Source organism: Arachis hypogaea, chromosome 4 (assembly GCF_003086295.3).
Source record: "Arachis hypogaea cultivar Tifrunner chromosome 4, arahy.Tifrunner.gnm2.J5K5, whole genome shotgun sequence".
NCBI classification, from domain to species: Eukaryota; Viridiplantae; Streptophyta; class Magnoliopsida; order Fabales; family Fabaceae; genus Arachis; species Arachis hypogaea.
The window spans coordinates 106747298-106760357 of NC_092039.1; the positions used below are offsets into that span (position 1 = coordinate 106747298).

Consider the following 13060-nt stretch of genomic DNA (forward strand, 5'->3'; position numbering starts at 1 on the left):
TTGAAATTTTTAAAAAATTTAATAAATGATGTTGTTGGTTAAAATTTAGGTGTTGGCACTAATAAAATACCCTAAAAGTCAAAATACTTTTTTTTTTAAATTAATCCCCTCTATTTTTTTTTGTTTGTTTATTATTGCTACTGTGATTGGTTCATACTACAAGAAATTCAACTCTAAATATAATTGAATAATAAGATCAAAAACAAATAAAATTAGTATATTGAATGAATTAATTATAAATTAAAAAACCTATTGAATAATATATTTAAAAAAATAATTTTTAATTTATTTTATTTATAAATTCTTAAAATTTTTAAAATTATATTGTAATAATAGTCATGAAATGAATAATATCAAATTTATCTCTAGTTGTATTGATTACTGAAAAAAGAAGTTACAAAATTCATATATTTTATTTTATAATAAATATTGTGCATCATGTCTATGAACTCACGCAATATCTTATAGTCTTAAAAAAAATTTCATATAATAGGGTACATTCACTGACATTATTCTTCTTTTTTCTTACTTATTCATCTCTCTTGATATTTTGACAGGCAAAAATGTTTTTGTAGTTAAGATAGAGAAAGAGTAATTGTCATTCATGGGACTTCTCAATTATCACCTTCTACTTCGACTACTTCTGAGATCTTATAGGCGCATGGTGCACAAAATCAGTCTTTTATTATAGTTCCTAACCCCTAAATATGTGGGTCCTGTTGTTGCGCCCGTTATTCCTCTAGAAAGCCGTCCTACTGATTCACCAAAGTAGATTCTTTCACTATATCAACACCGCCTCTCGTGACAGACACCACGGTGTCGGAATTCTCTCATAAATCCCAGTCATATACCAAGCATAGCAAGTCTTTAGGATGAAGATTTGGTTTGATAAATTGATCGCGTGAACACTATTTTAATTGGTTTTAAATGTAATTTATTTTAAAATTATTAAACAATATGTGTTTACTAATCTTAAGTTTTCCATTGATAAGTTTGTATTGGATAACAATATTTGTACACATAAGTATACTAATGTCATCAAATTGATGTACGACCACTCATGGTTAAGCTCCAGAAAGATCTATGCTGAGACCATAAAGCGATGGTTTCATAAGTGAGTGATAAAATCTCTAATTATTCAAATTTTAGTTAGTTTCTATCTTTTGTTACGCTTATGTATTTAATTTCGATTAGCTAATGCTAATTATTTTTCTGTGCAGGAGAAATTTATATAGAAAAAGACTCACAATGTCATAACCAAGAAGATTTTTTATCACCTCATGACTAGACAACTTCAGCAGATACTTCAGGATATACGTGAGAGACAGACCACCTTACTCAGTAGCTCCGACTGAATATTAACAAGGCACCCTAAGCCTATCTGTCCCTGTGGCCGTTGGTGCCACTGTCGCTGTTGCACCTTCTGTTGCCGGAGCTGTGTCTCTCCTCCCTCCTTTAGGTAGGTTGTCCTCATCATTCTTCTTATTTCATCTCTGTTTTTATTTTATTTTAAATAAAAAAAATTTTAATTCCTTTTTAAACTCTAATCCTATTCTCATTTTTACTTTTTTTTTTTCAGCTAGCTTTGTTTTATTAATGTATGTTTATATTTTTTATTATTATCAGAATAAATTATATTTTAGTGTTCTTATTTATTGACATGAAATTATTTAAATAAGCTGTTTGTGTGCTGTGGTTTTTTGGGGCAGCTCATCATTCTAATATTAATGCTGCTATTAGGGTTGGTAATGGGTAGAGTAGGGTAGGGTTTAAATTCTACCCTAATCCTACCCGCAGGTTGAGAATCTCTCAATCCTAACCCTATCCGCACTCTCAAGTTCTAAATCCTACCCTACCCTACCCGCAGAAACATAAAATTTTTTTAAACAAATATAAAATTTAACTATTCTAAATTTCGTACATATTAATAAAATAGAAAATAAAATACTAAGTTTAAATTAAAATTAAAAACAATAAAATCTTAAAGAAACCCAACATAAAATTACAAGTAATATGATCGTCAGCTAGTTTAGTGGTTATTTCAAGTTTTTATAAGAGGAAGATTATGAGTTCAAGACTCACTTTTTTCACTATATAACTTTTACATATATATTATATAATATATTAGGGGTGTGGGTAGGGTATACCCTAAATCCGTACCTTACTCTACACGCAGGTAAATTCACACCGTACCTTACCCTATTCGCAATGGGTAGGATTGACAACCCTATCTGAATGGGTTGGTCCGGATTGGATACACGCAGGTAGGGTATATATTACCAGCCTTAACTGCTATTGAGTTACTTAGACAGAGTAATTTCTTGTCATTTTTGTTAACTATTCGTCTATTTGCTTATTAGATTATTATGATTTAGTTTTTTGTGAAGTTTTTTTGGTCTATTTCTAAATGTCGTCTAGATATTGTTGACTTGAATAATATTAAATTATATGTTGAAGATAAGGATATTGGTGAGTTGTGATATGTTCGGATAAATCATATGTAATAATATTGAATATGTTAGTTTTTTAAGTTCAATTGATAATTAAAATTTTAGATATAGAAAGATATATAAATGATTTCTTGTTGCTATTGAATTATGTCATTTATGTAAAAAAAATTGAATTTATATTATTTTAATGATGGAGTTAAATAAATTATTGATAATTTATTTTTATTTATACTATTTCAGAAAAAATTTAGGTTACTTTAGTTTGGAATTCAAGAAATGAAAATTCACCTAATTCACATAAATAAATTGAATGAATTGGCAAACGTGAACTCGCTGTTTTTTTTAATGACATAAGTTATCGCTGTTGTTATAATGATTAACATTGAACACCAATTTGTTTCACATTTGCAGGTGGTCATCATTATTGGATCTTAAAACACTACTTGATTAGTGACTCCTCATTTTCAGAAGAGTAATTGTCTATGAATAATAATATAATTCACAAAATTAATAAATTAGATATAAGACAAAAAATTAAATAAAAAAAGGTATATATTCATGATACTTTATTTTAACCCTACTGCATATAGTTCATACTATTATTTAATAGAGAGAGCACTAATGAGAGAATTGAAGCTTTGTTTGGTTGGAGAGAAATATAATAGAAGTTCATTTTTTTCTTTTTTATATTAGACTACAAATATGATTTAGTGCTATTGTTTGGATGTTAAGATTGCAAAAGAAATATTACCATCTAAGAAGATACCATTCAAATTTTTTTTTAAAATTTATAAATTTAAGTTTACTATCAGATTTATCCTTGATAAATATCCTTGATAAATCTAATGATAACAAGTTCAAGAATTTCGCCAAATAAAAATTTACATCCGTCGCTAAATCTGTCGGTAATTAGCGGCGAACGAAAAAATTCGTCAATAAATAATTATTGACAAGGTTTATACCATCAGATTTATTTCACTGTTAAATCCAACGATAAACATATTAATACTGTTGTAATTTTTTTTAGTAAGTATACGAATAAATTCAATAATATATCCGACGATTTTTTTTATAGTGATAAGTACATTTTTTTGTCATTTCTATTTATAATTAGTATACTAAGTAAATAAGTTATTTTTCAACCAATAAGCTCCCAAACAAATTTTTTTTACCTTGCTTCCCTGCCTTATTTGGGTTATTCTTTTGTATTGAAACTGCCATCTTCAACCCTTTTCAATCATTTTGATTTCAACTTTTAATTTTTATATTGATGCCATTTTGATGTTGGTCTTCAGACCCTTAGGACCAAACATGTGAGTAAATTTTATATTTATAATTATATTTTATTTATGCTATTATAAGTTATAAATTATATTTATAAAATTATAATTGAAGAATAATTTTTTTAAAATTATATATTTTGAATTTATTTGAAAGGTCTCGTATTAGAAAATCATAGTTAATAATGATAATAATGGTAATAACGTTAACTTAGATGTATCTGGCTTAGCTTCAGTTAGCAAGGAATTTTTAGTCTAACATGTAGGTCACATGTTGAATTTGTTATTCTATATAGACACACAAGAGAAAAGAATTACTTCTAGAGATAGAATCGTCCAAGTGTAAACTATTTGATTTGATTTCTGCATTGAAAACTTCTTTATTGATTCATTTATTTGTATAAATTATTATTTTTAAATAAAATATATTTTAATAATACTGTTCATATGATTTCATGTGAATTATAAATGTATTATTTAATCATTTAATTGTAAAATTCACTTGGTTTATTTAAAAATTTTCAGAAACAAATAGTCAGATATGTGTGAACTTTCCAAGAATAATTATCTGTAATAAATAGTACTTATTTTTTTATTATGTTTCTAGATGATATATACTTCACATGTTAGAGACAAAAAAAATTTAGTAATGCTTATTTATTTTATGTTTTTATTAAAAAATAATAAAGAACTTATTTATTTTAGTACTTGTATTTTTTTTTAAATATTTATAACATTTTTATTTCGTTTAAATTTAAATTTGTTAAGTATTATTTTTTTGAGCGTTTTTCATGGCTCATTTTAAACCGATGGATCAAAAGTGAGAAGTCTTTAATGAGATGATTTACGAGGTTCGTTGTGCTCAAATAAAATAAGGATAGGCGTACCAATGTGTAGCAATAGCCAATCGTGTCAATAATCAAACTCTTGGCAAACTTATACGTACATGTTTACGAGGGATCATTGGAAGAATGCTAAAGTTTCTCCATTAAAATTATTAAAGTCGATGGATTTTATCCATAGTATGGTCAAAGTTCTTGTCAAGCATATCTCCGTGCTTCCGGGAAGGACCATTGGAAGAGGTGGTGGAGTTTCTCCTAAGAAACACTATCTATGCTGTAAATTTAAGCGTTAATCATAAAAACGTTTTGAATGAAAAATTGACTAAATTTAAATTCGAATTATGTTAAAATTTATTATATATATATATAAATTAATTATAATTCTAATCTAAAGAAGTTATTTTTATTATTTTTTTGTTATTTACAGTATTTTTTAGTCCAATAAATAAAAAATTAATCTGACACGGATATAAACTTCATTTAAGAGTTTATCGTCGATCATTCTAATTCCTACGCTTTTTTTTTTGTCATGACTAATTCCTACGCTTATTTAAACAAACGACTAAACCGATTACTCAATTAACTGACATTGATTATGTTATCTTCATAATTGATGAATAACAAAATGATAAAAACTCAAAGCTGGCCTAATTCTAACTAAATAAAACAATTTAAATTTAAAATAATAACAAACTTATCATATATTAAAAAATGATGTTATGCATAGTGCATTACACAAATAAGAAACCCTAATTACGTATAAATTGAAAAATTAAACTTTACTATTTTCAAAATTTCAACAAGGAATTTAAATGATAGCAGCCACAATAATTTGGAGTAGCATAATGAAGGGTGAGTGGGAGGGTTGAGGGATGGTAGAAGCAGGCACGTGGATGAGTGTGAGGAAAATGAGAATTTTGTGGAGTTAACGCGGTTTTGAAGGGAATCTGGCACGTGACAGGGAAGCTAAGTTCCATGAAAGAAAGTGGCTATATTATAAAGAAAGAAAGATAGATAGATAGATAAAGCCATGGAAGCTCAAAGTGGTTCCATTCTATTGTTTATATGATTTAAATCCTTCCAAAACTACGAATCGATGCCTCAAACAAACCTCTTTTAGCTGTCAATCCATCCAAAACATTACCCTCACGGGACTTCCTTAGCTTCCTCTCTTTCTCTCTCTTCTATTTCACTTAAATACCCTTCTTCACATTCATCGTGATTGAGTTACAAAATGAACATTTCCTATATTATTTAGAATAACTATATAAGTACTAGGAATAATAAACATCTTTTCAAAAACTTAGACTGATTTTGGGGTTCACTAAGGATCGAATTTTCAACCTTTCAGATCTAGCATTCTAATATCATGTCATGATACCACTCATCCCAAAAACTTCAGCTGATGAAAAAATGTAACACTAATAGTTATATCTCTAATACTCTATAAACTTCCATTATCCACATTGTACAAATATTTCATTAATTCCTCGTACTTCTCCTTTTAATTTTAATCAATCATTGCTAAAATCAATTTATACAATTAATTAATGTTATGCACATTTTTAAATTTTAAACTATTGATAATTCGTTTTGTAACGGTTTAAAATTGCTGTAAAATCCTAAAAAATCGCCACTCATTCCTGCCTCTCTTGTACTGAAAAGAAATCTTGTTCGGGCTTTGGGAAAGTGTGAAATGATGAATGTAGGAACGGATTATGATTTATGAGGTAGATAAATGTTGTTTTCACGAATTATGAGTGCTTCTTAATTAAGATAGAACCAAACAAAAAACAATATTGTTATGAAAAAGTATAAGGAACCAAAAGTTTATCAGCAAAAAACTAAACAAAATTACATTAATTTATATTAATAATTAATTAATTTTAAATTTTTTAAATTTAAAATTTAAAAAAATTTAAATTGATTAAGTAAATCTAACTAAAACTTATAAAAACCTTCCTCTTTTCTCTCACATTGATCTATCCACCTCCAACAATTACAAATTCGAAAAATATATAAAAGAACATCCATTTAATATGAAAAAGAAACATTCTGATACTTAGTAGAAGAAACATTCATATATATTAACTCGTAAAAATTTTAAATTCATCCAAAAGTATTTGGCTGGGTTTTGGCTGATATGCTTTTGGTTCCTTAGCTTTCCTCTATTGTTATATATATAATAATAAAATAAAACAGTAATTTGATTTCACATTATTTCTTGTTATTAGTAAGATTTAGCAAGCTAGTTTAATGTGTGTAAGTAAGTGCGATGTCTTATCATTTTATATAAAACATAAAGGGTGGTTGAAATAGGACAATTATAATTCTTCATTCTTATCAAAACTATTTTAATTTATATTATATATATATATGATGAATTTTAGTATGTCTATGTCACGATGATTATGTAAGTATTGTTAAAATTAAAATTATATTTGTTGTATAACACTTTTCTTAGTAACATTTTTTAAAAAATGTTGTTTAACAATAAAAAATATTATTTTAATTTTAATAATACTTTTTAAAATATCAAAATTACCATAATTACCATGTATATAGAAGGAGGGGGGGGGGGGGGAATAATGAGGTCAATTTAGTAAATGACTAGTGAAATGAATAATTTTGTTGTGGGGATACTTGGGTAGTCGTCAAGGAAACAAACAAGAGATAACATATATAATTTTGTAACCTCAAACATTCTATATATATATATATATTAAAAAAAAACAAAAATAAAAACCTCAAAGCCACATATATATGGGAATTGATGAGTAAGGGTATATAGACAGAGACCCTGTAAGAAGTTATCAGAAGAACAAAAACCAAATACACAAAAATTATTGAAGTGAAAAGCAAAATAATAACAATAAAACTAAGAAGAAGAAGAAGAAGAAAGCATGGCTTCTAGTAGGGAGAGAAGAAGGGAGGCTCTTCAACAAAAGTTGAATCAACTCCGAGATGTTACAAATTCTAGTGGTGTATGTAATAATTGATTCTATATTATATATGTAGGTTTATGTTCATGATGAATTAATATAATATATATCAATCAAGCTCATCACTATTTTTACTCAATTGCAAAAGCTTCTTCATATTGAATAATAGTTTTTTTTTTTGGGGTTTATTTTGCAGGTGAACAAAGCTTCAATTATTGTGGACGCATCCAGATACATAGAGGAGTTGAAGCAAAAAGTGGAGGGACTGAATTCCGAGCTTGTAATCCCTGAAACATCTTCGTCAACCTCTCAAATTGATGATGAACTACCTATGGTGCCTATTTTTTCTGTATTTATTTCATTTGATTATTTTATAATATCTCTTTTATCTTTTTTCTGCAATTTTTTCATATACATGTGAAATCGTTCTCAAATATATCAAAAGTTTTTAATAATAGATAAAATACGAACAGAATATGATAGTTATTTCAACAAAGACATCTTCATATAATGATATTGTAAATTATTAAATGATTTGATATATTTGTCTAAAAATTATTTAACAGTTTATAACATTATCTTCACATAAAAATGTCTTTTTAAAAATAAACACAAAAAATAAGGACAAATTGCATGTTTAATATAATAATAAAATAAAATTGCAGGTGACTGTGGAAACCCTAGAAAAAGGTTTCCACATTAACGTGTATTCAGAGAAGAATTGCCCTGGTATGTTGGTCTCAATACTAAAAGCATTTGAAGAGCTTGGACTTGATGTTCTTGATGCTAGGGTTTCTTGTGAAGACACTTTCCAGCTTCAAGCAGTGGGTGGAGAAGTAAGCCAACATAATATTTTATTATTTGATTATTTTTTCTTCCTTTTGATATAGAATATACTAATTAATCCTATATAATTATTCATTAAGTGGTTTTGAAAAAGATCATTCATGACATAATATATACAATAATTTTTATAATTTAAATGTGTAGAATTTGATTTTTGGCGTGTCATTTTTTAGAATAAAATATAACTTCAATACAATACTTCTGTTATTTTGGATGAGTTCAGTTATAATTAAAATAAATAGTACTTATTGCTAATAATGGAAAAAAAGTATTAACTAAAAAATTAGTTCAACAACTCTTTCCTTAACTGGTTTACAACTTTTCATGATAAATAGGTGTCTGACCATGAAATATGAATACCCTTGTACTTGAACAATTCATACAATAACATATATTATTTAGGGCCTAAGAGTATTATTACATAGGAGTATTATTTCAGCATGTATATATTTTTAGCAGCAAATAGACAATTTCAGGTAATATAACTAAGCAGTACTCAAGTTTTTTGTTTTTATATATATTTTATTGTTCTTTTCTTATTTCCTAGTTGAGCCTAAGAATTCTCAAAAATGGACAAGAAATGATTCTGGCTTAATCTAAATCTCAATATAATAAAATATAGCTATTGGATCAAATAAATTAAATTAATGGAAATTACTTAATGTATTCTTCTTCAGGGATTGAGACTTTTCAAACAAATTATTTTTATATGGATATAAGATCGATCACGGTAAACATTGTTCAACATTTATTTGAGCAACATAACTATATATAGAAGCTTCTTTTCAAGGTGTACGAAATAATAGAGAGAATCGATAATATTATTGCTTAAAATTAATCATATTAACACAAAAAAAATGAAATTACTATATAAAACAAATGAAAAAAAATATAGAAGAAATGTAATATTGTGAATAATAAGAAATCAAGTTATTATAAATTCTTATAATTATTTACATATAACTATTACTTTTATATTATTAGAGATATAACTACTTATATATATCAGTCTATTAGTTTAAAATTAAAAAAAAGATATATATATATATATATATATATATATATATATATATATATATATATATATATATATATAATATCAGAATTTCTATAACTTAAAGATATAGACTTTGATCCTTGTTGACAAAAAAAAATCAACATGATACCAATAAAAGAAAAAAATATGTAAAAACAATTTATATAAATAAAAAATTCTTGAGCGAAAATATTTATTAGAGATATAACTATTTATTTATTTATTCCTATTCATTATTTAAGCTTTTGGAAGAATAAGGATGTATATGCTGCACCAATTATGTGGTGAAAGTATTTAGTATTTAGTAGTGGTTTTGATTTTGAAGTTTTCATTTCCAGCCTTTTTCTTGTTGCTTTTGAAGTTCCAGAGAATGTGCTGGTTTTTAGATTTTACTTTAAATTTTGTTTTATTTTTAGAAATATATAGTATTATTAGTGATTTAAGTTTTAACATACTAGTTAACTAGATTGATACAACATAAAACTTCTCTCTCTTTCTAAGCTGCATTTTGATATTTTCTTCAAGACAAATATAAGGATAATAGAATAACATATTCTCGTTTGATTATAAAGATAGAAATAAACACTTTTTTTTTGTCTGAGAAACATAAAAAATTGAATATTTTCTAAAAAATTGGGAAAAAAACTATTTGCCTTTATATATATTTTTAATGAAATTACATGCAAACAAAACTTAAGAATTGTAGGTAAAAAAAAAATACAAACAAATAAATAAGCTTAAATAAATTAATTAACAAAATGAAAATTACTTATATGGACAGAAATTACTCTATAGTAACCACCCTCCCTGGGTCTCTATCTTTTTTCTCTTCTCTACTATTTTTTTCCCTCGATCGATCAAACAGAGATGAAAACAGTGTTTCTCTTAAATGGATTTCTCACTAGCCATATGTAGTATTGCATGCGCTATATATATATAGAGCACTATTGCCAACTAAGCAAATTAAAGAGTTGCATTATTATTAATAGTTATTATTGTCTACTTGTCAAACATGAGTACTTGTGGGAAATAAAATAACACACATTATGCATAGATACAATTGAAAATTCCTATCACGTGATTCTAGTTATTCCTTCTGAAATTTGGATTGATAAAAACTATTTGGTTTAATTTCTTTTGCAGAGTCAAAAGAACAATGATACTATTGACGCACAAGTGGTGAAGCAAGCAGTGTTGCAAGCAATCAACAAAAGTAATTACTAAATAATAATTAAATGTAATAGTATTGGAAGCACATAGAAAAAATTAATAAAAAGCTTTGTTTTTTAAATATATATATATATATATATATATATATATATATATATATATATATATATATATATATATATATATATAGTAGTATAGTACCTTTTTTAATCTTTATTAATGATTAAAGTATTTGTTAGTCTCTAGCTTTTGAATTAAGTTTTAATTTTGTTTTTAATATTTAAAATATTTAATTTTATTTTGTTTATTATTGTCCTCTAATCAAAATTAATATTTTTTTCTATCATTATCTTACTTTCTTTTTATTTTGTTATTATTTTCATTCTCAATTTGCTAAAAACATAATTATGGCCATTACAAATCTATTATTATGATTATTGTTGCTATCTAGAAGATGATAACGAAAAGGGATATTTTTAGAAAAAAAAATAATTAGAGGATTAAAATAAGATAAAATAAGATGTTTGTAATAAAAATAAAATATTTTAAATATTAAAAAAATTAAGACTAAGTTCAATATTAAGTATTTAAAAAGTACTTTATTCTTTATTAATTTAAGCTTAAATTTTGTTTGTTGAAGTGAAATAATAATTTGTGGCAAAACTAGAGTATATCTGGCCCTTATACCTACACAAATATAAGATAACTTAACATTTTTTAATTTAAACAAATACTTACTAAGTATTAACTGTCAATTTTTTCTTTTTTAATAAAAATGATGGCTTAACATTCTCCATTATACATATTGATTCGGCCAAGCATCTTCTTGGTTAGTGGGAAAAGAATGAATGGACAGCCATAGACTCCAAACTTCATAGTGCCATTATATGTTTGCATTTGGTGGGCCGATCGAGAAAGCAGATTGACAACGAATTTTCTTACCTGAATTGGGCCTTTTGGGCCTAGAGGCCAATAGACTGATAATCCTCTCTCTTTATCTCATTTCATGCATGGGATATGTCCATGTAATGCTTTTATAATATCTTCATTCTTGGATTAATCAAACCTTAGGTCCACTGTCCACCATTCAAATTCAACAAAGTACACTATAAATCGATTTGCGGTTTAGTCTAGTGACATTTGTGGGGTTTTTTATTTTAATAAATAAATTAATTATAATAATTACTGAAATAAATAATTTAAAAATATTTATTAAAATAAATATTTCTCTTATTTTATTTACACGATAAACAAAATAATTTTGCATGTATTTCGTATGAATGAGATAAGACATGTGAATAAATATCTTGTTTGATAAATATCTCGTTTACCATGTATTTTTAAAAAAAAAAATTAAAATAATAAAAAATATTAATAATATCAATAATTCAAACTTTTAACATGTAATTAGTACATAAAAAAATTAGTAGAAAAGATTAAAATAGATATATTTAATCAATAAATACTCAAAAAAATTAATAAAGATTTTCTACTAACTTTTTTATATACTAATTGCATGTTAAAAGTTTAGATTATTGATATTATTAATATTTTTTAGTATTTAAATTTTTTTTAAATACATAAACTATAAATAAGATAATATCTCGTTTATAGTATAAATGAGATAAAAAATATTTATTTTAGTAAATATTTTTTAAATTATTTATTTTAATAATTATTATAATTAATTAATTTATTAAAATAAAAAATCCGACATTTCTGTAAGCTCGCTAGAAGGTACATCGGGATTCAAAATTCTAATTATAACTAGGAAATGAATATATAGAACCTATAAAAAAAAGTGTGTCAGGGTGTATGACCCAAAAAAAAAAAAATAAATTACATCACAACCTTTGCATATGGCAGGATAGAATTTTACAAGCTACATTATCGACTTATGTAAGACATGTATGTTTTACAGTTTTAGCTAGAGATATTTAGAGGAATAATATGAGAATTTTAAATAATTATTTAGAATTTAGATCATTTTGTTAATTAGAGTCTATTTTTTTATAGAAATAATATTAGTTTTATTTTTTTATAAATAAATTTATTAACATCTCAATCATATGATTATTTACTTTAATTACTCGTAAATTTTTATTTTAAAATTTATTGTGTATATGTTATTTCCAAAGATAAAATTAAAGCTATAACACTAAGATAACTCAAACAAGTCCCACTTCTCTTAGTATTAGGCTTGGTTTGACAAAATTTTTATTTTTTAAAAATTATAATGTTTATGTTTGGTAAATTAAATTAAAAATAATTTTTAATAAATATAAATAATAATTATATTTAGTAAAATAATTTTTAAAATTTAAAAATATTATAATAGTTATAAATATAAAAATTAAATTTAAAAACTAATTAATTTATGAGATTATATTAGAGTTTTAAATTTTTATAAAAACAAAAAAATTTTGAAGAAATTTATTTAGGTATTTTAAAAAATACTTTTATCTTATAAAAGTTGCAAACACAATACATAGTC

The 13060-nt window shown here is 25.0% G+C and overlaps 1 protein-coding gene across 1 annotated transcript; it reads left to right on the forward strand.

Annotated features, from left to right (window-relative positions):
• Positions 1 to 7173: 7173 nt before the first annotated feature.
• Positions 7174 to 10689, forward strand: LOC112797149 (transcription factor SCREAM2). Its single transcript, XM_025839954.3, has 4 exons — positions 7174 to 7556; positions 7711 to 7848; positions 8180 to 8350; positions 10540 to 10689. Exons 1-4 carry the CDS (start codon positions 7476 to 7478, stop codon positions 10618 to 10620), a joined length of 471 nt encoding a protein of 156 aa, XP_025695739.1. The 5' UTR covers positions 7174 to 7475; the 3' UTR covers positions 10621 to 10689.
• Positions 10690 to 13060: the final 2371 nt, after the last annotated feature.

Coding starts and splice junctions, on each gene's coding strand:
- LOC112797149 (XM_025839954.3), top strand. CDS start 7,476: ATGGCTTCTAGTAGGGAGAGAAGAAGGGAGGCTCTTCAACAAAAGTTG. Junction 7,557..7,710: donor ATGTTACAAATTCTAGTGGT/GTATGTAATAAT, acceptor TTTATTTTGCAG/GTGAACAAAGCTTCAATTAT. Junction 7,849..8,179: donor TTGATGATGAACTACCTATG/GTGCCTATTTTT, acceptor ATAAAATTGCAG/GTGACTGTGGAAACCCTAGA.